General features: G+C 52.2%; 4 protein-coding genes across 6 annotated transcripts; 2 read left to right on the top strand and 2 right to left on the bottom strand.

Moving 5' to 3' along the window:
* The first annotated feature begins 1013 nt into the window (after window positions 1–1013).
* il4i1 (interleukin 4 induced 1) lies at window positions 1014–10213 on the top strand. The gene is made up of 7 exons (XM_069183090.1): window positions 1014–1119; window positions 3727–3941; window positions 4662–4771; window positions 5328–5529; window positions 6084–6158; window positions 7134–7270; window positions 8291–10213. Exons 1-7 carry the CDS (start codon window positions 1044–1046, stop codon window positions 9051–9053), a joined length of 1578 nt encoding a protein of 525 aa, XP_069039191.1. The 5' UTR covers window positions 1014–1043; the 3' UTR covers window positions 9054–10213.
* Window positions 10214–11691: 1478 nt separating this feature from the next.
* LOC102691376 (uncharacterized) lies at window positions 11692–16575 on the bottom strand. Of its 2 annotated transcripts, none has more exons than XM_015337738.2 (2): window positions 15745–16575; window positions 11692–13256 (listed from the first exon to the last, which is right to left on the bottom strand). In XM_015337738.2, exon 2 carries the CDS (start codon window positions 13247–13249, stop codon window positions 12602–12604), a length of 648 nt encoding a protein of 215 aa, XP_015193224.2. In that variant the 5' UTR covers window positions 13250–13256; window positions 15745–16575; the 3' UTR covers window positions 11692–12601. The 2 variants fall into 2 exon arrangements, with proteins under 2 accessions (XP_015193224.2, XP_069039195.1); XM_069183094.1 differs by lacking the exon at window positions 15745–16575 and adding an exon at window positions 15523–15737.
* Window positions 16576–16667: 92 nt separating this feature from the next.
* timm8b (translocase of inner mitochondrial membrane 8 homolog B (yeast)) lies at window positions 16668–18883 on the bottom strand. Its single transcript, XM_006642278.3, has 2 exons — window positions 18660–18883; window positions 16668–17769 (listed from the first exon to the last, which is right to left on the bottom strand). The coding sequence occupies exons 1-2, from the start codon at window positions 18777–18779 to the stop codon at window positions 17602–17604; spliced, it is 288 nt and encodes a 95-aa protein (XP_006642341.1). The 5' UTR covers window positions 18780–18883; the 3' UTR covers window positions 16668–17601.
* A 501-nt stretch (window positions 18884–19384) lies between these two features.
* sdhdb (succinate dehydrogenase complex, subunit D, integral membrane protein b) lies at window positions 19385–26773 on the top strand. 2 transcript variants are annotated; one of them, XM_015337815.2, is made up of 4 exons: window positions 19385–19488; window positions 20188–20298; window positions 21278–21422; window positions 25289–26773. In XM_015337815.2, the coding sequence occupies exons 1-4, from the start codon at window positions 19440–19442 to the stop codon at window positions 25452–25454; spliced, it is 471 nt and encodes a 156-aa protein (XP_015193301.2). In that variant the 5' UTR covers window positions 19385–19439; the 3' UTR covers window positions 25455–26773. The 2 variants fall into 2 exon arrangements, with proteins under 2 accessions (XP_015193301.2, XP_006642385.2); XM_006642322.3 differs by having other exon boundaries at window positions 21275–21422.
* Window positions 26774–27351: the final 578 nt, after the last annotated feature.

Below are 27351 nucleotides of genomic sequence, written 5' to 3'. Positions count from 1 at the left end.
TTGCCCACAGTGGAATTCGGTGGGGTGTTACAAGGCGCCCAATCTCTTCCTACAGACAGTTTGGGGTTTTTTTGCGGGGAGGGAAAGGTGCTGCATGTTCTTGCATAGCTCGTGTACAGTGAGGACCGGCAGCAGCCTGGATGGGACTTCCAAAAAGCCGAAAAGAGGATCTGGGGATTTTCCTCGTCCTTTTTTTTTCTGGCCGGTGAGTCACTTTCACGTGAACACCAGGAGGGAGGTTCTCTCCTCTCCAGCTGTGGACTCGGGCTCTGAGCTGTGGTTACGTGCTCTACGTGTAGTGTAGGAGCGAGCTCAGCTGTTCTTCTCTTACAAACTTGTCATTCAGGCGCCTTTCGGATTAAAACGCCACTTTCCTCTTGGAGCTTAAATATGGAGAAACCAAAGACAAATGAGTGATTTGGCCGGGTGGGGCTGCACACTGGTGGTGACAGTGGGATTCCCCATGACCTGGCAAGAGCATTGAGTGGAGTGTCCAGAAAAGAGCTATATAAGTGCAAGAAATTATTATTGTTTATACAAGAAGAAAATACTGAGCCATTCACCATTGAGTACTTGAAAATGTGTTGTGTGATCTACAGGGGCTGTTAAAGTAGTGCACATGATTGTTAGCACTTTACAACGTGTAATAAATGCTAGGCTTGCAAACAAGGCGTATACTATAGACGCATAGATAAACACGCAAGCACGTACTGTACGACGGTTCTCTTCTATCCTAGAAGGCTCCACAGCCGGAACTTTCTTTTCTTTGTTCTTTGACTTGTTTTTCTTCTACATCCTATTTCTTTCGGAAAGCCCAAGTGGGAATATTTCTCCAGCACAAAGAACACGAGCCTCCCTTCCGTGTAATGAATCCCGTGACAATCCGATTACACTATCCACGCAGGTTTGGGGGAATACCGTGATTTTACTATAAGCCCTAAACCAATCCCTTTTATAAAATTCCACTTGTCTGCTATACCAGCCTTGGTTTCGAGATGGCTGTGATAACTTTCGGTTTCCTTTCCACCATCTCCAGACTATAAATGATCAGCTTCGGAGACGCGCAGTACCACAACCGCCTCAAGAGCCGGGAGGAGATGCTCGGGAACAGAACGATTTGTGAGTGAAAGATGTCTTGATCCGTAGATATCGCCTCTCTTCCTGTTTCGGATACTGGACTAAGTGAAGTGGGGCTGAATGAGGTTTGTAGGAAGGGAGTTATCGTAGAAGACTTTTGTCTGAAAATATTCTTAACGTTAAGAATGCCGGAATGAATCCACGTGAATCTGTGATAAAAATCCGTCTTTCCGTTTGAGTCACTCTGATCTCAGACGGCACCGGCCAATTGCATTGAACTATAAACTTTAAAAAAACGCTTTAATATAAACTTTAATGCCGTTTTGATAAATGTTCTTTTTTCCATGCTGCGTTCCAGTCTTCCTCGCTGTAGATGCACCGTTTCTAAAGCAGCGCAACTAAGTCTAAGACGCGAGTCTAAGACGTCTAACCCGGCACCCTTTACGGACATTGAGCAGCCGTTGGGCGGGTGTGTTCGGGCTAATACTTGATTAATCGATACAATCAGGGCTGAACTCTCGGGAGTTTTTTACGTGGGAAAACAAAACGACGGGTAATTGTTTTGCTCTGGGAGCCACACAGCGGTTATTTACGGCCAAAACCGCCGTGACTGGGCGGGGTGGACAGCGAGCCCCTGCTGGCCAACAGGTCCCAGCTCGTGGTGGTGGGGTTGGTGGCAGAGGAGCGCGCCGAGCCAGGTGCGCTCAGGTGCGCCAGGAGCCCGTCGAGCTGTTTCCCGCTCAGGCGACCGAAAGCTTTTTAAAATATATATATATAGAAGAACAGCTTTTTAAAAGCGGTAGCCAGTGTTAGTAACTCGAAAGGCTGAGACAATCCTTTAATTTGAACCAGGCTCGTAAGATGTCTCAGACAGGTCTGTGTTACTCCAGGAAAGGACTGGGGATTTTTTTTATTGATGCCCGTGCGTGTGAACCAGAATACCTACTGGACGTTGTCGGGTTTGACAAGCTGTCTAAGAAAAGAGAAAGTGCTGGAATCCCCGAGGCTCCTCAGAATTGTTCAGACGAAAATCACTAGTTACCGGGTTTGTGCGTTTAATTCAATTAACAAGATAGGGTTTCTCCGAAGTGGCTCTTTGTGGCACAGGGAATGTATGTAATCAGATTCTATTTATAATAATCAGAGGCAGATCGCGTTGCAAATCACATTGGGTTTTTTTTTTATTTGAATAATATATTTCGCCTTTTTAAAGCACTTTCCTACGTCATTTCACGGCGTGGGTAAAGAGCTTCAAACGGTCCGTGTCCTCCAGGGACTGTTTGAAAAAAAAATTGTTTTCTAGTTAAGGTGGATGCCGTTTATATACCCAATACCCGAAACCGTTCCGTTTAAAAGAAGGAAAATATTAATCACGCGGTGGAACAGATTCGGGTTTGTGATTCTAGTTTTTACAAAGCAGCGGACCCTGAACCTGCTGTTCGGAGGCGAACGGAGCCCTTTTCCTGTTTGAGAGAAGGGGAACCGACAACGTCCGATGATGAAGAAGACGCTCTCTTGTGTCTTTTCCCTTCTGTCTTGGTTTTCCTTGAGAGTGTCATTTGTGCCTTTCTTTAAGGGAGAGAGTGTGTGTGTGTGTGGGTGGGGGGGAGGGGGCTCGGCCCGTGTAGCCCGTCTGGCTGGTAGAGACTAGTTGATCCCGGGGTCTCCTCCAGTCCTTTCCCGAAGGAAATCCTTCAGCCTTACGGCTAGGTGTAGCTTGCTTGTTCCTCCCGTTCTCGCTTTTAAACGCTTCCGCCCGTGTCCCCTGGTTTCTGTTTCGCTGTTCATTCAGAAGACGTCCGCTGGGCTGACTGGCAGTGTTTTGAGCCCTCTGTAAACCCCTTCAATCTCCGTTCAAGACTCAAGAGGGTCAGTTCTTTCAGCCCATAATGAGTCTGGGATTCCTTAAACCCTGGATTTATTCCAGAGCAGCGCTGTATAGAGAAGGACAGAGGTCACTGTCCTGAGCAGATTAGAGGTCAGAATACTGACCGGGACAGAGGCCACTGTCCTGAGCAGGTTAGAGGTCAACATACCGACCAGGACAGAGTGAGATATTTTCTATCATACAATAAAATTTGTACTCCAGATGAGACTTTACTAGACTTACTATACAATTTTGACGTAACCTTCCTTGATTTAAAAGCCACACCTTTAACTACAGTATATATCCTGGCATTTTATTTCTATTAAGTTGATTCCCCACATTTCCTAGAAGAAATGACAGGTCGACGTCAAGTCTTTTTCATAAGTAGCCTCTCCTAGCTTAGCCTTTCCCATTTTGGATTTAGAATGTCCATTTTTATGACCTGCGTGCAATGGCTCACCCGGGTCTACAGTTTGCCCAGCAGGGAATGTGACCCACGCCTTGCTGAATTTCCCGTGCTGCTCACTGATCTGAACTTGCTGTCATCTGCAGAACGGACTAGTTTCCAGGCTGTTCTGGAGTCCAGATCACTGATGTAAACTAGGAAGAATAGTGGTCCTAGTACAGATCTCTGGGGTACTCCACTACTCACATCACCCCAGAGTGAGCCTTCACCCCTTTCCTGTGGCCCCTGCTTTCCGATGGAGGAACATGATCTCGTTGTCCAGTTCCTGGACTGGACGTGCGGTGACCGCCTGCCCTGTGTGTCCTCGTGTCCGCAGGGCTGCTAGCCGCCTGCGCGGCCCTGACCGGCGCGCTCCAGCACGACGCTGGCGACCCCCTCGCCAAGTGTCTGCAGGACAGCGACTACGAGGAGCTGCTGGACATTGTCCACAGGGGGCTGCCCCGGGCACGCACCCCGCGCCACATCGCCATCGTCGGCGCAGGCATGGCCGGACTGACCGCCGCCAAGCTTCTGGAAGACGCGGGACACAAGGTGAGGCGGCCGCCACCCTTCGGCGTGGGCGTGAGTCTCTGACGACCGGATGGCCATGTATATAGGAGTCGTGTGTAATAATAAAAAAACTTTATTTTATTTATTAAAAGGCGGCTTCTCAAAGCGCTTTGCAGAACGACAACAATAACAATAAAAAATGCACAACACATGCAGTGAAAATACACAGTGAAAGAAGACAGCAAATGGAGGTACCGAATACAGCAGGAGCAGAGGGGTATAAACAGAACCAGTTAAGTAAAGGCTCTTCTAAAGAAGGAGGTTTTGAGTCTGGATTTGAAGGTGTTTAGAGAAGGTGACTCTGAAATCCTTAGGGAGAGAGTTCCAGAGCTTTGGGGTGCAGCAGGAGAAGGCTCTATCACCCACAGAGTGTAGACGGGCTTGGGGGACAGACAGGAGACCAGAATCAGAAGAGCGAAAACTGCGAGGAGGGGAGGATTTTGAAGTCGACACAAAACCTGATAGGAAGCCAGTGCAGGGACTCCAGGACAGGAGTAATGTGACCACTTGCACTAGACCTGGGCAGGATTCTGGCTGCCGAATTTTGGACATACTGGAGTTTGTTCAAGGCGGGTAGTGTGTACTAGTGACCTCAGCATGCACACATGGAGCCATGGCTCTGTCCTTCCTGATCCATCGCTCTTTCTCAAAGCTCGTCTCGCACCGCTGCCTGGGCATTAACCCTTTGTCTGCCGCCAACAGGTGACAATAATCGAAGCAAGCAAACGCATCGGGGGCAGAGTGGAGACGTACAGGGACAAGAGTGGGTGGTATGCTGAACTGGGGGCCATGAGGATACCCAGCTTTCACAGGTAGGGCCCCACATCACTGTACTGTCCAGGGCAGAGGCCACTGTCCTGACCAGGTTAGAGGTCAGAATACCGACAGAGACAGAGGCCACTGTCCTGAGCAGGTTAGAGGTCAGAATGCTGACCAAGACAGAGGCCACTGTCCTGAGCAGGTTAGAGGTCAGAATACCGACTGGGACAGAGGCCACTGTTCTGACAAGGTTAGGGGTCAGAATACTGACCCAGAGACCACTGTGCTGGGCAGGGCAGAAGACCAAGAGTGTTTGACTCCACAATACTAAAATGTATGTTTCTGTGTCGGCAGAATAATCTGTGCAGGAGCTGAAAATGGATCGTGTTGATGTGAAAATAGAACTTTATTTCATCCTCAGGTTCTGCCGCGCTTGTAGGATTCTGGTGTCAGTTCTGATCGCGTGGTTCTTTAAAGCAGCAGGAGCTAGCTTTTTTTAAAGTCAGAAATGAGCACAACGGTGATTCAACGTCAAATAATTCAAAATACTTTGTTCTTCAAAACATTGAGAATGGCAACTAAGCTGCAGAGATCCCTGTCTTCTGGCAGGATTCTCCTGGCGATAATTGAGAAACTGGGAGTGCCAGTCAACAAGTTCTTCCAGGACGACATCAACACCTACTACTATGTCAACGGGGTGAAGAGCAAGACGTACACAGTGGAGAACAACCCCGATGTGCTGAGGTACCCCGTGAGTGCGCGGGAGAGGGGCAGGAGCGCCGCCCAGCTGTTCGACATGGCCCTCTGGAAGGTGAGGGGGGGGGGGGGGTCGACACCGAGGGAAACCCCGTTCTTCCCCTGGCAAATAAACGGGGTTCATCCAGCCTTCGCAGGAGACCAGGCAGGAACCTACTGGCTTATCTGTTACGTCATCGATTAGAGCATTAACTTAATGCACGAATCTTAGTATTAATTAATACTGATTACGATTAGTGCACAATCTCATTACCTATTAATGCCGATTACGATTAGTGCACAATCTTATTACTTATTAATGCCGATTATGAATAGTGCACAATCTTAGTAGTTATTAATACCGATTACGATTAGTGTACAATCTTATTACTTATTAATGCTGATTACGATGAGTGCACAACACACTTAACTTAAGTAGCTCAGGAAGAAGGCTCCACAGCCGAAACATTGTGTTTTCTTTCTTCTATTTTCAGCCTGGAGTAAACCTATTAATTGTTCCTTTGCACACTTAACTAAATCAGACTTACTTCTCACATCCTCACTGCTTTTCTATTGCTTTGACGCAGGTTGTTATCTTCACCTGCAAACTCTTTTTTGTTGTTGTTGCAGATCAGGGATGACTTGAAGAAGAGCCACTATGACTGTAAGAAGATTATGAAGAAGTACGACGCCTATTCCGTGAAAGTAAGAGCTGATTCAGTTCAACAGCAGCAGTGTCGTGTACGAAAGTCGTAGACTCTCACTCCTATTTAAACTATTCTGTTTTGCTTTCTTATATTTTCCAAACTCTTGCCAGGATCTGGGCAAGGGTTGGTATTCAGGGCTGCTCACGGTTCTATTTTTTTTATTTTAGAGAAACAGACAGCACAATTTTAAATACAGATGACATTACACATCAATCCTTTTATAATACAAATCTACCACTGTACATCACACAGGAAACTTTAGTCTACTCTTATCTCTTCTCTTAATATTTTACAATTATTTTACTTCTAAACAGGACTATATACATTCACAATATGGAAGATATATACATCTTTTATGACTATGAAGAGGGGAAAAATTATGTTGATATACATTCTTAATTCTAGTTTCAGGTATTCTGTATCTTTGCAAATTCAGACCTCAAAGGCTTAATGTACTTAAGTGAAAATCCAACTGGCCAAAATATAGAACTTCGAATATAAAGGGTAAATTTCTTTCAATATATGTTTTCCAAGGCCCCATGTAAATCGACCCAGAAAGGCCTTATTTTAGGGCACTCCCAGAATATACGCCAAAGATTACCTTCTTGGGTTTCACAACATTTAGAATTTTCCCCAATATGGTGTGCCTTCTGCTTCAGAGTAATTAAGAATTTAACAATATTTTTCCAGCAAAACTCTCTCTTAATAAATGGGAATGCATACCTCTCCATTGAAATTCGCAGATTTTAAACCACTCTTCATGTGAAATCTTATCTTTATTTTCTTGCTCGCAGTTTTTAGTGCAGGTTCCTGCTTTGTTTTCTGTGCTACTTCCAGCGACCACGAATGCATGAAGGAAGTAAATGAGGCTCTGTGATTATGAACCAGAGATAGGCTGCTTCCTCTGGGTTTTTCTGCAATGGATAACCAGGGTAGTAGACAGGGCTGATTGAACTCTCCTCGTTTCCTGCAGGAATATCTGGAGCGTGAGGGAAACCTGAGTCAGGGAGCACTGCAGATGATTGGGGACATTCTGAATGTGGAGAGCTTCTTCTACACTGCGCTGACCGAGACGCTGATGATACAGGCCGACATTAACGACAACAGCACGTGAGTCCCCCTGCCATCACAACACTGGAGGGTTGAGGGATGGGGGAGGGTTCACAGGCAGAGCGACTGGTGCGACGTGCTGGACGCCCGCAGGCCTGCTGGGATCTCACAGGCAGAGCGACTGGTGCGACGTGCTGGACGCCCGCGGGCCTGCTGGGATCTCACAGGCAGAGCGACTGGTGCGACGTGCTGGACGCCCGCGGGCCTGCTGGGATCTCACTGGCAGAGCGACTGGTGCGACGTGCTGGACGCCCGCGGGCCTGCTGGGATCTCACTGGCAGAGCGACTGGTGCGACGTGCTGGACGCCCGCGGGCCTGCTGGGATCTCACTGGCAGAGCGACTGGTGCGACGTGCTGGACGCCCGCGGGCCTGCTGGGATCTCACTGGCAGAGCGACTGGTGCGACGTGCTGGACGCCCGCGGGCCTGCTGGGATCTCACTGGCAGAGCGACTGGTGCGACGTGCTGGACGCCCGCGGGCCTGCTGGGATCTCACAGGCAGAGCGACTGGTGCGACGTGCTGGACGCCCGCGGGCCTGCTGGGATCTCACAGGCAGAGCGACTGGTGCGACGTGCTGGACGCCCGCGGGCCTGCTGGGATCTCACTGGCAGAGCGACTGGTGCGACGTGCTGGACGCCCGCGGGCCTGCTGGGATCTCACAGGCAGAGCGACTGGTGCGACGTGCTGGACGCCCGCGGGCCTGCTGGGATCTCACAGGCAGAGCGACTGGTGCGACGTGCTGGACGCCCGCGGGCCTGCTGGGATCTCACTGGCAGAGCGACTGGTGCGACGTGCTGGACGCCCGCGGGCCTGCTGTGATCTCACCGGCAGAGCGACTGGTGCGACGTGCTGGACGCCCGCGGGCCTGCTGGGATCTCACAGGCAGAGCGACTGGTGCGACGTGCTGGACGCCCGCGGGCCTGCTGGGATCTCACAGGCAGAGCGACTGGTGCGACGTGCTGGACGCACTGTCCTCCTTGACCGCGGCTGAGATCTGGTCTCCTCTCCCTCGTGTTCTAGGTATTCCGAGATCACCGGCGGCTTTGACCACCTGCCGAACGCCTTCTACCGAGTCCTCAACTGCACCATCCTCCTGCAGTCCAAGGTGACGCGCGTCAGGCAGAACCGGCGCGGCGTGACGGTCTTCTTCGAGGACAGGAGGAACCCCGCGGTCCGGACGAACATCACCGCCGACTACGTCCTGATGACCGCCACGGCCAAGGCCACCCTGTTCGTGGACTTCCAGCCGCCGCTGTCGGCCCCGAAGATGGCAGCCCTGCGGCAGGTGCACTACTCCGGCTCCACCAAGGTCATCCTGGGCTTCAGCAAGAGGTTCTGGGAGGACGACCACATCCGGGGAGGGAAGACCATCACGGACCTCCCCTCTCGGTTCATCTACTACCCCAGCCACGGCTTCAACGGCACCTCGGGCGGCGCGATCCTGGCGTCCTACACCTGCTCGGACGAGGCGGCGCGCTTTGAGGGGATGAGCGAGGAGGACCTGCTGGCCATGGCCCTCGGCGACTTGGCGGAAATCCACGGCGACTTCATCCGGCCCCTCTGCACCGGCGGGAAGGTGAAGAAGTGGGCCTCGGACCCCTACAGCCTGGGGGCGTTCGCCATCTTCACCCCCTACCAGCAGACGGACTTCGCCTCCCTGCTGTTCCAGAGCGAGAGGAGGGTGCACTTTGCCGGAGAGCACACCGCCACCCCGCACGCCTGGATCGAGACCGCCATGAAGTCGGCCCTCAGAGCCGCCAGGAACATCAACAGCCAGCAGTGACTGGAGCCACCAGCCTGGAGTCTTTGCACTTGAACCCGGACTTTGTCAACGTTGCCGCTGGCCGAATCTTCACGATAGAACTTCGGTAATCCCTCGGGCCCTGTTGCTGTTGGCCGCAAGGGCTTAGCTCCTCGGTACTCCTCTGGGTCAGAGACAGTGCGCCAGGGCTCTAGGGTGGCCGCATCCTCCATGATGGTTAGACAAGGCCAAGGGCTGAAGATTGCAGCCACGGCCTGCAGGGCCTCCGATCCTGCCTTCCTGGGGGGCATTCCATCCCTCGGATGGGACGTAAATCTGAGGTCCTGACTCTCTGTGGTCATTAAAAATCCATTAAAAGAGAATAGGGGTGTTACCACAGCGCCCTGGCCAAATTTCCCCCTGGCCTTTACCAGTCATGGCCTCCTAATAATCCCCATCTCTGAACTGGCTTCATCACTCTGCTCTCCTCCCCACTGAGAGCTGGTGTGTGGGGAGATGACTGGAGCATCATCCAGGTGGGGCTGCACACTGGTGGGGGTGGAGGGGATCCCCATGACCTGTGGAGAGCTTTGAGTGGAGTGTCCAGAAAGGTGCTAAAGAAGTATAAGGAATTATTATTAACATCCTTTGCTGCAGAATCTGCTGATCTGAGATCTGACCTGCAGAGGTCAGGAGTTTCTCTTCTCGTCTGTATATTTTTCACATTGACATAATGTCCCATCGGTGTTTGGGAGCACATGTGTCTGAGGACCAGGGCTGTCCTTGAAGCTGAGACTGGGCGGGAGTTTTTTTCACACAGCACAGTGACCACGTGCATTTTGACAAATTTAGACCAGCATTTATAGTTTTAAAAACATAAAATGAGCCGGAACTGCCTCAAACAACAACGACAATGCACTATATTAGTATTCAATGTTTTTTTTTAAACTGAAAGGAATTCCAGGGTTTTGATTTACATAATTATGAATTTTGACATCCAATCAAACACAACACACAGAAATGCAGCCAAATGGGATGCAGGTTTCATGGTCTTTGATGGAGGAACAGAAACGGTACCTAATGTGGACAGGAAATTAAATAATCCAATAGCAAAAAACACTACCAGGATGTTTGTTTCAATGCCCCTGTATTCATGTTTGTTTTATTCTTGTTTGTAAATAAAATACATCCAAACTAAACAACTGTTTGTGTTCATCTTGTGAGTGATTCAATACTGCATACCAGCAGTCCAACGGGCAAAGGGACACAGAGAAACAAGCTCTGAGGGTGTTTTCTGTTTCACGGGTACAGTATAGTGTCTTTATTAAACAATTGCAGAGCCCGTCTATCAGTTAGTGATTGCTGGCGGCACAGTGTTTAGCATTGCAGCCTGATAGTGCTGCCAGCCTGGGTTCGATTCTGAATCTGGGGTGCTCTCTGCGTGGAGTTTGGGCTATATGTTCTCCCCATGTTCGCCTGGGGTTCCTCGAGTCCAGCGTACTGGGAGGTTAATGGACTTTGTTCACGTTGGCCCTGGGAGTGAGGATGCAAACGTCAATGCCAGATCACCGAGGAGAGCCCAGACAGGGTTTGAATACCCTCAGAGCAGCTGCTCCAGAGGAAGAGCTCACTATAGCCAGGTGCTCCGCATCACTGTCTCCACGGCGAGCAGGGCACAGCGAAGGTGTGGCTGCCGCCCGCTGAACGAAGCCCCCCCCCCGAGGAGAACAGCGAGGGTGGGCACAGCCACACCCTGCCGTGGAGCTGCAGGACAAGCGCAACACTTCTGGGACAACCAGCCCTGGTGTGAGTATCTGTGTCTGTGTGGGCCCTGCGATGGACTGGCGTCCCATCCAGGGTGTGCCCTGCCTTGTGCCCATTGCTTGCTGGGATAGGCTCCTGACTTGAATGAAGTGGTTAGAAAATGGATGGGTGAATTCACGCCCTGCCAGTGAACAGTGCAACAGCGCTCTCCATGTTTCCAGAAAACGAACAGACGAGGGTAAGTCGCTTTCAAATTTAACCCCTTTTTTTTTTCCTTCACCTGATCGCAGCTTGTTTCCTGCGCCTGCATGCAAACTGGGACCGTGCACTTGAGTCGGCGATGTCACGAATGACCAATAGCTTCTGACTGCCCCCGCCCGCTCACCCACTGTATGCTGAAAAAGTGCCCGGCGACGTTGCTTTGTGAGCCGCAGGGACTGAGATCAACAGGACGGAACATTATCTGACCTCTTAATAAAAGGGGAAGTGCAACGCTATCTTTAAATTCCAGGGTTAGAAAGAATCAGCATTGATGAGTGCATTTCAAACCACAATAAAAGTCAAATGAGCACAGTAACTTGTAAAACCAATTTACAGCCCAAAATAGATGGAATTTATGTGCAGCTCCTTGTTCTGAGATCCCAGTGACGTTAATTAATACATTGTAAACAAGCAAGCTTGTGAATACATCCCTTTTAATCCAATAGAAACATTGCTCTGAATTTCAGGATGGTTTTGCTGATAAAAGAAACGAACTTGTTAACTCTGCATGCAGATCACGTTGGGAACATTTCTGCTGTGAAAAGTCTGCTGCACAACCTCTACTTACTTACAGTTAAAAAGAAAACTATACAAGTGCCAATATGTATGTGCTCTTATTCTCACAGGTAGGAGGAAATGAGACTGGCTGCAAACGTTTTAAAAACAAGTTAAATTCAGTTTTATTTAAAAATTCATTAATTCGTCCATCGAGTCAAGAATTTACAAGGTGTCTTGAAAGGGTTTTTGCTCTGAGGCAATATTTATTTCACCGTGTCTTAGCGCCGGATAATCTCCAGCCCTGTGTTGAAGAGCACATGCGATTTTTAAAAATAAACTAAAAGTAATATATTTAAAGTAAAGAACATTCCCTCTTTATTCCACACCACAACACCAAGAAAAGAAAAATTCAAAACCAAAATCCAAACGGGACATTGTAGACTCCTGACTGCAACTGTCCATGCATTTTAATTACTTATTTTATTATTAATATGATTGTAGAATGGCAAAATATCCGTACCCGAGGTGACCCAAAACACAAGGCAAAATGACTCTATTCGTTTCCCTGGAGCTCTCAGATTGTACAATGTCCAGTTCTGCAGCTCAGCAGATCCTGATGAATGTGGTATGGAGACGAAATGGGTGAGAGGCTGTTTGGTGGAACTGGCCCAGCTGAGAGAACAGCAGCCTGACGGTAAGGATGAGGCTGACCGACCCCCCCCCCCTCCACTTTCATGAGGAATGAGCCAGGGAGCAGCTCCAGGAGTGAAGATGGGGCAGCAGGAGGGGTGGCGAGAGAGATGTATTGTAAACACGTGGGAGGTGACGTTATGATGTGATGGGGCCTTCCTCCTGAACGCCTGTTAGAAACTCCAGGAAGGTTTGTAAAAGGATCAGATGAGCGAGGAGTGACTGGCAGCCGACAGAGCGCCTTCCCGGAGGCTCGGGCCCCGGCCGATCGAGATCAGCGCTCTCAAACGCTGCACTTGCTCCGCACGCTGCTCGTCATTTCTACCCCAGGAGAGCGTGCAGCGCATCTCCCCTGCGGCGCCGCAGACCGCAGTACTTCACTCTGCCTGCAGAGGGCGCCGCTTCTTGCAGGCGTGCTTTCTCTGGAAGGGGCAGACGACCCGGCCGCACGCCCAGCAGCTCTCGGCGGGATGGCGCCCGGCCGCCTCCCCGTGGCACAGCCGGCAACCGCCCCCTGGGGAGCCCCCCCGGTGCCCCTGGATCATCCGGCGGAGCTCGCGGCGGGCGGCGGCGTCCGCGCAGCAGGCCACGTCCACCAGGGCGATCCGCCGGGGGTCCCAGACGCAGTCCTCCTCCCGGCCGGACTTGATGCTGCTGATGCGGCTGTGGGGCGGCACCCAGGCGGAGTCGTAGCCCTGCTGGTGCCAGGTCTTCTGCAGCGGGTGGTCGTCGCGGTCGATCTTCTTCACCCTGCCCACGCGCACCTTCAGCTTGAACACCACCTTGTCCTGCCGGCCCGCGCCCAGCGGGTAGCACTTGGCCTTCTCGATGTTGCGGCTGACGTAGACGCCGGCGCCCAGCAGGCCGTCCCCGGAGCGCCGGAAGCCGGCCCGGACGATGGCCTTGGCGTGCGCCAGGTGGGTGCCGTGGTACATGGTGTAGGCGCGGCCGCTCTGGGGCTCCTCCTCGGCCCGCAGGCGTCTCCTGTCCTCCAGGACCTGCCACCCTGAGAAGGACAGCGTCATGCCGGGCCTGCGGGAGAGAGCAGCAGTCACGCACCGCTCACGAGATCCACACAGACAGCGCCACACTGGCAGGAAGAGCTCTTTCCGGACCCTGTGCAGACGGCACAATCCAGGGTGGAAAACACGAGGAAAACAGGAATGCAGGAGACGGGGATGAGAACGGGGGGGTGTGTCCGTGGAGTGCCGGTGGTCGGGGGAGGTGTGGCCGAGGCGAACGATCCAGGGAGGAGTCAAATGGGAAATCCGAAACTGCGCAAAAACTCCAAGGCCAGGCGATCCATCCGAGACAGACGATTAAAATCCAGAACCGGGTCGGGACCGGCAGGGGGAACGGGAACTAAAACCATAACGGAGCCAGGCGCATCCAGGACCCGAGCTCGCGTGATGTGGGAACCGATGCAGAGCCCGGATTGGCGTCAGCGTCTGGCTTTTAAGGGGGAACCGAAAAGGGGGCTGGAACAGGAGGCAGGCGCGGGGGATGGCCGTGCCTCAGAGGGGTTCCCGCGGGTGCTGCTGGGTGCCACTCTGATTTCGAGTCCGCATTGGGGTACCGTTTCTCTTCCCCCAGGGGCTCTCGCCCTCTCCAGTCTGAGGGCACTGGGCGCAGAGACAAGTCTGCTCTGCCTCTTCTCTTCGTCGGAGGTTCCTGGGCGAGAAATGTCCAGGGCAGAGGCAGGAAGAGAAGAGGGTTTCTCTAGATTGTAGCCTAGGGGCCCTGAATTGATCAGGGGCCCCTGATTGGCAGGGGTATTTTTTTTAAAACGGACCTGTGGGCCCCCATTGGTCCATAAAAATGATGAATAATTTGTGAACCAATGATTGCTGAGATGCAATGGGTTCGCAGTTCAGATTTATTTTGGCGGATTCACCGGGTGATCTCGGGTCCACGATTACGGTAGCCAGCCTCGAACTGTGCGCTAGAACATATGAGAGGGGGGCGCAAAAACGAAAAGCACGGCGGTTGAAAGAGCAGTGTGAGCAGGATCGACTTAAAAAGATCCCCAGGCTGACTGGTCATTTCAAGTTTGCTTGAAAGACACCACTCCTGGGTTTATGGACAACGTTGCGGCCAGTGCTACAGCAACCGCGGTTGAAAAGTGAGCTGCAGCGGGCTCTGGCCTGGGCGCAGTCTAGAACAGAGGCGGCCATACAGGGCTAAATTGGGTCCGAAATCGTGTCAGAACCAAGAGGCGGGTGTTGCAGCATCGGAAAGACAACATAAACACCAAAAGAGGTATTTCTCTAAAACCCTCTTCAAAAGAGAACTCGGAAATGGCGAGTGTGCGTCAAGAGAACGGCTACTGTGTCCCCCTTCGAAAGGTAGTGTTTTGTTTCGCGTGTGAATTAGCTGGGGACGGCGATGGTCACTCCGGACTGACCGCAGGCTATAGTGACTGGGAAACTGCCGCCGCAGGCTTGGCTGAACACGAAGTACGTTATGCGCTGCGCGGATAATGGTCTAATAGATTCAGAACTAAACAGTTTGACAATGAATACGAGTATTGGACTAACGTCTTGAAAACGGTGGGTGCAGTGTTGACGTTTCTAGCAGAGCGAGGGCTGCCTTTTAGGGGACGCAGCGAAAAGTTCGGGCGCCCCGACAACGGGAACTTCCTGGGTGTCCCCGAAGTTATCAGCGAGTTTGAAAATAGTGAAAAAGACTGATTTGAGTCTGTTGACTGCAATGGACTTCCACGAGTCGGAGTGTCCTGCTGTTCTTGAAATAATGCGCTCGAACAGGGTGGTCATGGGTCTCTGATGTACTGATCTTGTCGATGTGTTGCGTCGGTTTCAAAGTAAGCGCATGATTTCTGTTGTCAGCTCGCAGGTTGGCTGTGAATCGGATTTATTGGCTGTCTTGCTGTACTTGCATTACAGGCTGTTGTAGTGTGTGTGTATCTGGGCTACCTGTGTATGTTCCCTGCGAGTGCCGCCTCCGAATGCGTCACTGAACTAATACAGAATTTTCTCTCGCTTTTTTCTGGTAATGGGATGCTACACAATGGGGTGCTACACAACGTGCAGCCTAGGGGCCTCTGATCACCTTAATCCGCCACGGGCGGTAGGTCACTAGTGTTTCAGTCCCTGCGCTCAACACGACGCGGGAGGAAACAGCCCGTCGCCATCAGAGGAAACCTTGTACGCGCACCGGAGGAATCCCCGCCGACCACCCTGCCCTGTCTTCTCCGCCGCCCCTCCGGGAGGGCACCGCCTAGACGCGGTGACCGTTCGCAGTTCAGTCTTTCCAGCCGCACACAGTCTGAAATGTTCACCTTTTCGTTGTGGACAGACGGCCCGGGTGGTTTGCGGTCGGTCCGAGCAGGAACGCGAGGCAGCTCCCGGCGCTGGAAAGCGGACGCTGGTCGTGTCGGACACCGGCGAAAACGGCGGTGTGGACAGATCGAATGACTCGGTCAACGAGGAATAAAAATCTAGCAGAAAAGTCGCGCGTTTTAAAATGATAAAGTCGCATTAACGACAGCAAAGTCACTCACCCAAACTTCAACGCTGCCCGTCTGGCTTCAATTACGAGACGTAGTTTCGGTTTCGGGTTCTCGGGTTTGACGTCGCCTCTCGGATGAGCCACGCTTGCCTGTGCACATCTGGCACAAGTCTGGCATTCCAGAGGTTACAGGCAGCCACTACCGGCGTTATGGCTTTTAATCGCAAATATGATTAAAACATCACAGAGCCTCAAGACGTTTAAATTAAATGTCTGGAATGTCTATACAGAAATTTCGCCATGGGTTGTAATCCTAAAGTTTTCCGCAAGGGGGTGAACAAGACGCGCGTCTTTACACAAAGAGTTGTGGGAGTGTGGAACAAGCTGCCCTGTCATACTGTTGCCATTATATAGAGGCTGGAGATAAAAGATGCCAGTTAACATAGACAGCACGCTTGGGGACTGAGGGAAGTAAAAGTAGCACCCGGAGAAAAACCTTTCCTGAAAGCTGTTAAAATCCACACAGACGGCATCCTGGAACATGATCGAAACAAGGACCCAAGAGCACCAGCTGCTCCCCCGTGTTCCTTTTCATTTCGGTTAATTTCTTAGCAGATGACTAATGTTTATTAGCTTTGCTGCATCCCAACACTGTGGCCCGGGGTTAGATTGTTGGGGTGCTGTCTGCATGGAGTTTGCATGTTCTGCATGGAGTTTTGCAAAGTCCTACTGAAAGATGAATTGGTTTCTGAGAAAACTGGCCCTGGTGGGTGGGTGTGTGTGGGTGTGGGTGTGTGTCCTGCCTCGTGCCCACCGCTTGATGGGAGAGGCTCTGGCTCCCAGATAACCCCACAGTGGAAAAACCGGATAGTGGATGGATGGATGACTACTGATTACAGCTTTATTCTGCAAGACTGAAGCACCTAAAAAAACTAAGATTTCAGGTAGAAAAGCGATAGAAATCTGTCAGAGGTATTGCATTTGATGGTCTTTATTGAATTTTGAGTCAAAATGGAAACAATCCTTTTACCCTTTTTAATTTATGCAGGACAGTGAAAGACAGGGAAACCAGTTCCCTCACCTTCTGTCTGCTGGAGAGGTTCCTGCTGCAGTTAATGTTCATCTGAGAACTAATCTGGGGTGGAGAGCCTGTCCAAGGGAAATGACTGTATTTGTGAAATAAAGAGGAAAAAGCACTTAAAGGCTTTTGAAGCATGAAGACATTTTAATCGTCCGGAAACTGACTTGACATCAACTCCTCCAGCTTACTGACAAGGTACACCAGCCGTGTTTCAATTCCCACAGTGACTCGACGCACGCTGGGCGGGCTCCGACTGACTGATCAGAATCTGCCCTCGTGCGATCAAAGATGCCATCAAAAGGAAGCGGGATCTCGCCAGGCGGAAGCACCTCAGGAATGTGGCCCTTTATCCGGGAGATGATTTTTTTTCCCCCCCAGGAAGAGAGAGGATCCTGTGGCCACTCGCATGGCGAGAGAGAGGTCCGAGACCTCTCCACCAGCCGGCAGCACGCATCGGGCCCTGGGGCCACACTCCTGTCACACGCTGGGGGCCAGAGTGGAGATCCGAGACCGGCCCAGTTCAAACAGGGTGTCCAGAGTGGAGATCCGAGACCGGCCCGGTTCAAACTGGGTCCAGAGTGGAGATCCGAGACCGGCCCGGTTCAAACTGGGTCCAGAGTGGAGATCCGAGACCGGCCTGGTTCAAACTGGGTCCAGAGTGGAGATCCGAGACCGGCCCGGTTCAAACTGGGTGTCCAGAGTGGAGATCCGAGACCTCTAGGTGTGGTGGCAGTATGGGCGTCACAGGTGGTGCAGGATAGAGTCAGGGGTGTGCCGGCTGCCCCCGTCCCGCCGGACCCCGCTGGGCATGGGGTCGGGGGGGGCGCCTCAGTGCGCCCCTTTCTGCACCATCTGCGAGAAGCGGCTGGTGATGGCGAGGGTGGTGTCGATGAAGCGCTCCACACAGTTCACCAGGCACGTCTCCGTCCTGGAGTCCAGCTTGGAGCCCGGCCTGTCCACGCACTTGTCCCAGCACACGTCCGTGAAGTTGTGCACCTTGGTTTCGAGAAAGGAAGAAGAACACAATCATAGAAAACCTGCTTGCACACTGCTTCACTAGCACAGCGCTGGTGGCCCTGCGTCACTGATTCACTGATTGAGAGCAAGACACACCAGCAGCCAAGTCACCCTGCAGCTCCCAGCTGGCAGCCCCACTGGAGCTCAGCAGGTGTGAGGCTGGCCAGTACCTGGATGGGAGACTCCTGGGAAAGCTGAGGCTGCTGCTGGAAGAGGTGTTAGTGGGGCCAGTAGGGGGCGCTCACCCTGCGGTCTGTGTGGGTCCTAATGCCCCAGTATAGTGATGGGGGCATTATACTGTAAAAAGTTGCAATCCTTCAGCTGAGGTGTAAAACTGAGGTCCTAAATCTCTGTGGTCAAAAATCCCAGGGCATTGCTTAAAAAGAGTAGGGGTGTTACCCCGGCATCCTGGCCAAATTTCCCCCTAGTTTTTACCAATCATGGCCTCCTAATAATCCCCATCTCTGAACAGGCTTCATCACTCTGCTCTCCTCCCCACTGAGAGCTGGTGTGGGGGGAGAGGACTGGAGCATCATCCAGGTGGGGCTGCACCTGTAAAGAGCTTTGAATGGGGTGTCCAGAAAAGAGCTCTATAAATTGAGGAATTATTATTAATTATTAAAGTCACCCTTTACTGCACTGCCTCGTTTCTCACTCCTCCCCCTGTCCTGCAGCGCCGTGGGGCTCCTGCTCATCCCGCTGGTGGGAGATGATAAAACGTGTCGGTCCCCTGGGGTGCAAGGCGCTGTATAAGTCTAGAAAATTCTCACGGCTCCAGAAATTCCTCAATCGCCACCCCAGTGGCTGTGCTCGCTGCTCCGTGGTGACGCCCGGCCTCCCGCCCACCGGCCCGCCGGCAGCACACTAACCTGGGCCTGGAACTGCGCCTTCTGCTGCTCCACGGCCAGCATCCGCTGCAGCTCGGCGGCCTCCGCCTTCTCCAAGCCGCTGGCCGAAGCGAAATCCACACCCGAGTTCAGATCGTCCATTCCTATTCCCGTAACCTTGGAGGACAAGACCGCAAGGGTGAGCGACGACCTTCCCCCGGTGCTGCACAGCGGAGCGGAGAACCACGTGTCTCCCCAACAGGAAGTGGGGCGAGAGCTCGAGTTCATATTCATGAGCTTGTCGGAGCGCGGGGTGGAGCCGGCAGGGCCGGTACAGCGTGCATCTGAGCTCGTTAACACAGAAACAGAGAACTTAAAGAAGTGCATTATTGCTTTCTCTAGCGAGGACAGGCTGGTTATTTTGTATTCATTATTGTGAATTGATTTGCAAGAGAACATCCTCATTCAAGACGACTCGCTAACATTATATGTGTCATTTATCATTTATATTTATTTTTATAAAATTATATTTATATTTATAAAATTATGATTTGCTATCAAAGAATGGAAATGTTCGTATTCCCTATTCTTTATAGCGTCTGTAGCCTTTTTGTTTAAAAATAACGCACGTTGTAATGACATTCCTAGACTATAATTTAGTGAATAAAGCCATTTGCGGCGTGGGCGGCACGTCATGCTTCATTCATGGATTTTATTCATGAAAAGTGGAAGGACAGGCCCCTTGCCCTCCCCTGCTGAATTATTAATCGGGTAGAGGGAGTGTTTCCGGGTCAGCTCTGTGACCTTGATGAGGTGTCCATCATGGCGGCTCTCGTGCGGTTGAGTTCTGTTTGCAACAGAGGCGCTAGATGTAAGTTTTAATAAAGATAATCTCCTTGCGGAAGAAAAACTGTGCTAGTGTTTGTCGGCTTTAAACGCTTTTCCTGCCTCGTTGCAGAAAAAGGAAGGTGTCGTTGTTGGTTTTATTTTCTTGAGCTGTCTTGTGTTTCAAGTTCAAAGTGACAGACCCGTTAAATATTTCTTTTACTGGTTGCTACGTCGATGCCCTTCTCTCGTCTCCGATATATTTTCCGTGTTTAGGGGAATGTTATAAAAAAAATCTATAAAAGCTCATTAAAATGTTAGCCACCTCTTATGAGATGCAGCTTTTAAGTAAATCACATGAATCAACACAAACTGGGGAAGGCCTCGTTTTTGGCTTTGACAGTTTGTAAAAGTTAAATAACCCAGGTCAAGTTTCCTTGCTCTTCGTCAAAAGAGCAGACACCGTCGTTTTAAGTGTGCGACGGCAATCTAGTGTGGACTCCGTCTATAGCAGGGGTTCGCAAAGTCTCCATACGTCGCTTCTCGTTGTTTTAGATCTTGACCAGACACAAGATGTAAAGATTGGCCTGTTCTAAAGTAACCCCACCTTAAAACCTCAAATTTAAAACGACACCAGAGGAGCGAGCTGTCAGTAACCGGTGGCTCAGCTGTTATACTACAGTAATTGCTCTTCAGTGAAAGTAGTAGAGTACCCGGGGAGTAACGCGAGTGCTTTGTTTTCCAGCTCTGCTTTTCTCGAATTCCCTCCTCGCCCGCCCGCTGGTTTCCACAAGGAAGAGCCGCGACCCCCCCACCCTGCTGGCCGCCCAGATACACCTCTCCCCGGCACACCATGGTGAGTCCAGAGTCTGCGGGTCAGGGGTCAAAGTCTGCCGGAACTGGGGTGCCACTCGTTCCCGAAATCCCAGCAGCAGATCTTGTTAAAATCTTTTAGGGTTTAATGGTGAATGAAAACAGGAGTGAAATGCATCTTTGAGAACTGTATCAACCCAAGAAAGGCTATGAAAAAATGGGCACATGTGGTCAAATATGCTCGTCTGACACCAGTTGTGGTACGTTAACTCGCGAGTCACTGTGTGGGCAAGAACTGTGTGTTCGTGTACATCATCATCATCATCATCATCATCATCGTCAAGCTCCATAGCGGTGTCTACAATGCGTCGCCAGTCGCATACATCATAATCATACGTCATACATCGCCAGCATACATCATGGGGGGATTTTTAATACCAAATTCTGCTTTACTGTTAAAGTTTTGTAGTCAGACTTCACATATATGCCCACAACACTGCCAGAGCTGTCGGATTGCCCTCAGGCAATCTCATCGAAAAAGAACAGATTCTTTGGAGTAGTGGTGATGTTTTTTTGTGTCCACTAGAGGGCACACTCGTGACATTCAAAAAAACCTACTACCTGGCTTTTTGTCCCCAGAAGTGTTTATCTTTGTTTGCTGCAGAAACCAGTCTTCTCACTGAGATTGGTTTCACAATATCATGGATGCTGTAATTTTTCCTCCAGTTCAGAAGCTCTTTGACTCAGTGACTTCATTAAGCACAAGGTATGTGCTTAATGAGCCAGAGTGTAAACCCACAAATTGATTGGGCAACGGTTTTGCGTCTTTCCCATTGTAAGACCCATGATGTGTGACGGTGTCATTGATGCCTGAGTCAGCCCCTGATGTCTTCAGGTTGCTAGAATGCCAGCAAGCAGTTTGATGTATCTGTGTCTGGTGTGTGTGCGGGCTGTTGGGCAGAGGTGGAGGGGTGTCTGTACCAGCCCTCTGAGCCCAGACTGCTTTCCTGTGCCCCTAGCAGCCGGCTCGAAGGCGGCGTCTCTGCACTGGACGGGCGAGCGAGCCCTGAGTGTGGTCCTGCTGGGCCTGCTGCCCGCGGCCTATCTGTACCCGGGTCCGGCCATGGACTACTCCCTGGCAGCGGCTCTCACCCTCCACGGGCACTGGTAAGACCGCGATCTGCACTCTGCATCCCAGCTCCCCGCGATCTGCGCCCCGCTCCCCGCGATCTGCGCCCCGCTCCCCGCGATCTGTGCCCCAGGATCTGCATCCTGCACCCCGCTCCCTGCGATCTGTGCCCCAGGATCTGCATCCTGCACCCCGCTCCCCGCGATCTGTGCCCCAGGATCTGCATCCTGCACCCCGCTCCCTGCGATCTGTGCCCCAGGATCTGCATCCTGCACCCCACTCCCTGCGATCTGTGCCCCAGGATCTGCATCCTGCACCCCACTCCCTGCGATCTGTGCCCCAGGATCTGCATCCTGCACCCCGCTCCCCGCGATCTGTGCCCCAGGATCTACATCCTGCACTCCGCTCCCCGCGATCTGCACCCTGCACCCTGCAGCCCGCACTTTGCGCCCCGTGCCCTTTGATCAGCACTCTGCAACCTGCGCCCTTAATCCTGTGCCCTGTGATCCCCGCACCCCACACCACTGCCACACTCGTCCTGTGTTCCCCTCTTCCTCCGCCTGCTGGGCTGGGAATCCTAGGTGTCGGCTGCGGTCCGCCCGACTCCTTATCGTGACGTGGCTCTGGAGCTTGGGTTGATGGTGGGTTTGCTCTCTCTGTGGTGCCCGGGTGCCTGGAGGACAGTGGACAACCTGCTCTGCCTGGAGAGCCCTTGTCATTAGTCACAATCCAGCACAGGAAGGGCAAGCAGACACACTCCCAGGATTAAAGGGATATCCCACACTCCCAAACTTGAGGAGCTCAATCTCAGGAGTCCTGATCAGTGATGAGGTACAAGGGGACCTGATCCCAGTCTTCAGAATCCACAGAGACGTTGGCAAAGTGGACCCAATGGACTTCTTGCGGATCAACAGTGAAGCATCAACCACAGGACCCAAATGGACGTTATTGGGAAGTGTTTAGTAAACCTGGAGGCACGTGTTGGGAAAGGTGCTATATAAAAACAAATTGAATCGAACTTCTTTACACAAAGGGCTGTGGGAGCGTGGAGCCAGCCATAGATGGAGACGGTAGCAGTCAGGTGCGTTTTTTCAGGGAAGTTTCCCAATCTGGGCTGAAAGTATGAATGTCCGCTTCTTAGCTTAACGGCTGAGGGCCTCCGGGCTTCAGGGGCTCCTGAACTCTGCTGTGTGTGAAGTGTAGTCCACCGGGTTCAGCTGTTTGTTGCTTTACCTGGCCCTGTCTTAAACAGGCGGGTTGAAAGTTAACCCCCGTGGACAGGTGCGCCAGGGTAGGAGCATGGCAGCAGAAAGAGCTGGGTTGCTCATGGCAGGCAGGAGGAAGATCGGGTGAAGACCAGCAGGGAAGGGAATCAGCGATGCTCAGGCTTCGCTACAGAATGCTTGGGTCCTGCTGAAAGGGGGAGAGAGCAACTGCTGCCTTTCCTTACTTCCCAAAACCTGGCTTTGAAGCCGAGTTTGAAACAGAGTTTGTTCTTTTTCTGGGCTGGGGGAGTCTGTGTGGCAGATAAGTGGTGATCATGAGAAGGTGACAGGGTGGGGAGCAAGTTGTATCATGACACCGATACCTGTTTTACAGATTCTTTCTCTTGGTCGAACCGGGTGGAACAATTCAGCACCAGTTCCACGCTAGAGGCTTGGAGAGCCTGCAGCAGCTCATTCCTAGGTGCACCAGTGTTAGTCTGACTGGTTTCCAGTTGCTCGTGCAGAGTCTTGGGTTGCCGTTAATAGATGAGGAATAGGGAAGTTACAGAAAATACCGTACAGCTGCAGGTCAATATTATTAATACACTTGTGTACGTGTGGTGTGCTGTGTATATATATATATTCATGTTCTGTGTGTAACACAGCATGCACGCAAGGCTTAGATAGAATTTAGGTAGTTACACGTGTGGCTTTAATTTCATGTCTATATTTTAGAAAAATTCCAGTAGCTGTATTTTCAGTAATGCTATTTTTTCTTTTTAGAATTTTTTTGTTCCATTAGAGCAGGAAATCAGCAGGGTGCTACGGTAGGATGCCTCTTACCTCTGAATCGCGGGCTGGTCCTGTTTTGTTTTGGTTCTGGTTCTGTGTGGGTTTTCTCTCGGGGCCCCGTGACTGGTTTTGTGGGGCCGGATGGGCCAGTGCCGAGGCTGGCGCTGACCCGATCGTGCCCAAGACCGTGCGTGGAAGTGGACGAGACCGTCGAGGTGTAGCCATCTGAGCCGGTTCACGTCATACCAGCTGCCAGTTTCCTGCCCGGTATCTGTGACAAGTATGCTGGGGCCGCTGTGTGGCGTTAAACTCTGCTGCCTTTCATTTCCTTCAGTAGAGCACCTATCGTAAAGCCCGAAGTGGATCACCTCACTTTGCGGTGGGAGTCTTAGTCCTGCCAGGGCTGTTAAGCTCGGCCTGCTGCCTCGGGGGTACCGCGCTGTGAAGACTATCAGTACCGCGTATCAGTATCAGAATATCAATATCGGTATCGACAGGGAGGTTCAATACAGCAGCAGAAGCCAACCTGTCTGTGGGGGGAAAATAATAAGTAAGATGCAGTGTTGAACCCCGTGTGTTATTTTTGTAATATATGTAAATATTTTATATTAAAAAAAACTCTTTAGTTTCCTAGCTAAAAATCGGAAAGTCAGTAAGTTTGCAAAACAGGCAGGAAGCCAGTGAAGTCCAGCAGTGAGCAGAAGGGGACTTGTTGCAGGAGCTAGACCACCTGAACGGGCCACGCAGGCCATGCTTCCTGGTCGGCGCCCGAGTCGAATGCCTGGAGATCGGCAGCGTGCTGGGAAACTGGGACTGCCCTTCCTGCAGAATCCGAATTGAGAGCTGGGAGAAATGTCTGGACCTGCTGCCTGCTGTTTCCCTTTTTACACAGTGAGAGTCACACAGTCGTATAAGAGGAAGCCACAACAATTGCAGATATTCCAGCAGAAAAAACATCAGTAAGATATTTTCTTAGTTTCAATTGTTTGCGTACCAAGAGATCATTTTTTCAAAACAGAACGTCTGTTACCTGATGAAAGGGAGGCGTGAGCGATTGCAGCGATCAGTCAGCTACTCACCAAGGCTCAGGATGATTGTGAGAACAGGGCCTGTTGTTCTCTTCTCAGAGCACAAATTTCTTTACTGCCCTCACCCTCAGACAGCCTTTGCAGCCGAGCTGCGTTGCCGAGCCGACGGCGGTGAGCTTACGGAGCCCCTAAGCGCCGTTGTGGTTTGCCTCTGGATCCATCGGGATCTGCAGATTTCTCACAACCAGACACCTGGGTTCACAGCGCCGACTGAAGGCCCCCAGCGCCGTTACATTCTGATCCATGCTGGCAGCCCCAGCCCGGCAGGCAAAGAGAGGGGCTCTCCGGAACGCCCCCAAAACGCACGAGTCTGGGTTACCCTTGGGGTGCGGAACTGGTTCAGCCGGGAGCAGCCGGCCGCGATCCTCAAGTGCCCTGTGATCTTTCCATGACGCGCTGGTGCGTTCCTCACCTCCTTCCCTCCCTCAAACACGTCCGTGCAGAAGTGCTGATTTGCATGGAGCACCTCCCCGACGCCCATCACCCATGTGCTGGGCGTTCAAGCCTGTGCAGCACCGCCGGAGGTCCCCATCCACCCAGGGAGGAGGGCGCTTGGAGGTGCACGAGCTCAGAGTCAACCGCCAGGGAGGGCGGTTGTTTTGCGTTTCCTCTTCTAAGATTGCTTGGCTCACTCTGGGCACATGCTCGCCAAGCTGGCGCTGAGCCGGGCACAGTGCAGCTGACTCTAATATGAGGGGGCCTGTCCTGGCCTGCCCTGTGAAAGCCCTCTCTGCTCCATAGCCGTATGAAATGCGCTGCGCTTTCTGGGTCCCTCCTCCCCCCCCCTGACCACCATCACCAGTTTTGTCTTGTTCGCAGGGGTTTGGGCCAGGTGGTGACGGACTACGTCCACGGAAGCAGCTCCATAAAGGTGGCCAACGCCGGCCTCCTCGCCCTCTCGGCGGTCACCTTCGCCGGCCTCTGCTACTTCAACTACCACGACGTGGGCATCTGCAAGGCCGTGGCCATGCTGTGGACCCTGTAGCGGCAGGGGGCCGGGCGATCAGGGCGCGTGACCCGGCTCCAGCCGACGGCACGCTCCTCCTGGGCCTTGCCCTCATCACGTTCTCTTTGGACAACCTCCACAGCGCTTCAGACGTGATTTGTCTTTCTTTGTTAATGTTATCCGAGATTGCTTTGTTTAAACGTGAAGGAAGTTCGCCAATCAGGTCCGTCTCAGGGGTCCGTTTGGAAATCGTCTTGCGTTTCTGCTGATCAGAAGTGGGGGGGAGGGGGGATGGGGTATTTAAGAATTGAAAAATTCTTTAATCGGCGGCAGCAGCAGCACCAGCGAGAGGCAGGAAATAGCTGAGCAGACAGGAAATGCAGAGTCGTTCTTTGTTAAAACACACTCCTGCGAAGGGAAATCAGTGGGGCATGGTCATATACATGCAGCACCTCTTCATGAAAACATATACAGCAGATCTAAACATTATTTGCTTTTTGCAAATCATTTGGGGGGGGGTTTAATGGAGCTCAGTTTAGGACAGACATCCTCTGACGTTTATTTTTCTTAATTTCTGATTCGGATACAGCATGGGGGGGGGTATCGTGTGGCCGCGGTTTCTAAGCAAGTGACAGCCACACGGGGCGTGAGCTCTGGCTATCCAGCTCGCTGCCGTCCCTGATCGCCGTGCTGATGTTTTCAGCAGCTGGCCAGCAGTCTCCTCCTCCTGTGGTTCGCCGAGTGCTGGACTGCAGCTTGATTGTTCGCCTAAGGTGTTTTCAGGATATCAGTCTGCAAGCTGATTAGCGGTACCAGGGAAAGTTGGGGACGTAGACTGCATTTGCACTGCACTACGTTATTCATCAGCTCTTTCCAACACACCTCATTTTGCAAAAGCAGAGCCCCTTCAGCAGGCTCCCGCCTCGCTCAGGAACCGTTCGGGTTCTGAGGGCTCGCTCTGTCATCCTGTGGAGCGGGTCTTGGGCAGGATCACGGCGTTTCCCGAGCGCGGAGGTTTCGCTGGATCTGCCAGCTCTTCCTGGCCACTGAGCTCCATCCATCTGTTTTCAGTGGCAGCTTCGTCCTTGGAGGTGTGTGTGTGTGTGAGAGAGAGCCCACGTGGACATGGGGAACACGCAGACTCCACCCATTCGGACCCAGGACCCTAGAACTGTAAGGCACTTAATGTCTCACCGCCATGCTTGCTGGACACCACAGTATATGCTGAAAAGCTGCAGCGTGCCCACTAGAGGAGGAAAGCAGCAAAGAGCTAGCAGTAGGAGTGTCGGTTTTCGTGTCTTATGATTGTTCGCAGGAACCTGCGTCTTCGTTTTTTCATTAAAACGTTTCAGAAAGTCGAGCTCGTCTGTGTGCAGTGGCTTTCGTCCCGCGAACATGGGACCCGTCTGGTCACGCCAGGAAGGGTTTGGTTCGTGTTTCCGTGGTTGTTCAGTTCCAGGAAGGCAGTCCCCCGTCCCCCCCCCATTGGCCTGGTCCCAGAGGAAGCAGGGAGAAGCCCGGAGGAGCGGTCTGGAGGCCGGGAAGCAGGCCCCAGTGCGTCGGTTCCGCTCCCGTCTCGGTGCGTCTCCGGGCCTCCTCGCGGAAAAACGCCAGGGCCCCGCCCGCGTCCATCGTGGCTCCTCCGCAGTGGGCAGCGCCAGTTGTGTCCTCTGCCTTGCCGGTCTGTGAATCTCTGTTGCGACTCCAGCGAGGCGGCTCGATCTTTCATGTCACTCCAGGTTAGAACAGATTTCGCCGGGGCCTGGTCTTACACCGGCGCATAACTCAAGCTTGCTTACACCCGTTGGGGAGCGGACCATGCCAGCGCCTTCGGCAGGAGCGTGTTGGCGTCGCCCTGTCTGTTCTTGAACCACAGCGCCACCAGAAGCAGAGGGAGGAGGGAACGGTGCTGCGCTGTGACACCACCTCCGACGTT

The sequence above is a fragment of the Lepisosteus oculatus genome, chromosome 23 (genome assembly GCF_040954835.1).
Source record: "Lepisosteus oculatus isolate fLepOcu1 chromosome 23, fLepOcu1.hap2, whole genome shotgun sequence".
NCBI lineage: Eukaryota > Metazoa > Chordata > Actinopteri > Semionotiformes > Lepisosteidae > Lepisosteus > Lepisosteus oculatus.
This window is presented reverse-complemented; position numbering and strand designations above follow the sequence as displayed.

Excerpts from the sequence above, each read along its gene's own strand:
- il4i1 (XM_069183090.1), top strand. The coding sequence starts at position 1,044 with ATGATCAGCTTCGGAGACGCGCAGTACCACAACCGCCTCAAGAGCCGG. Across the intron at positions 1,120-3,726 it reads GCTCGGGAACAGAACGATTT|GGCTGCTAGCCGCCTGCGCG; the intron begins GTGAGTGAAAGA and ends TCGTGTCCGCAG. Across the intron at positions 4,772-5,327 it reads AGGATACCCAGCTTTCACAG|GATTCTCCTGGCGATAATTG; the intron begins GTAGGGCCCCAC and ends GTCTTCTGGCAG.
- LOC102691376 (XM_069183094.1), bottom strand. The coding sequence starts at position 15,722 with ATGCGACTTTATCATTTTAAAACGCGCGACTTTTCTGCTAGATTTTTA. Across the intron at positions 13,257-15,522 it reads CGTCTGTCCACAACGAAAAG|GCCCGGCATGACGCTGTCCT; the intron begins GTGAACATTTCA and ends TCTCTCCCGCAG.
- sdhdb (XM_006642322.3), top strand. The coding sequence starts at position 19,440 with ATGGCGGCTCTCGTGCGGTTGAGTTCTGTTTGCAACAGAGGCGCTAGA. Across the intron at positions 19,489-20,187 it reads TTGCAACAGAGGCGCTAGAT|CTCTGCTTTTCTCGAATTCC; the intron begins GTAAGTTTTAAT and ends TTTGTTTTCCAG. Across the intron at positions 20,299-21,274 it reads CCTCTCCCCGGCACACCATG|CAGCCGGCTCGAAGGCGGCG; the intron begins GTGAGTCCAGAG and ends CTGTGCCCCTAG.
- timm8b (XM_006642278.3), bottom strand. The coding sequence starts at position 18,779 with ATGGACGATCTGAACTCGGGTGTGGATTTCGCTTCGGCCAGCGGCTTG. Across the intron at positions 17,770-18,659 it reads AGGCGCAGTTCCAGGCCCAG|GTGCACAACTTCACGGACGT; the intron begins GTTAGTGTGCTG and ends CTCGAAACCAAG.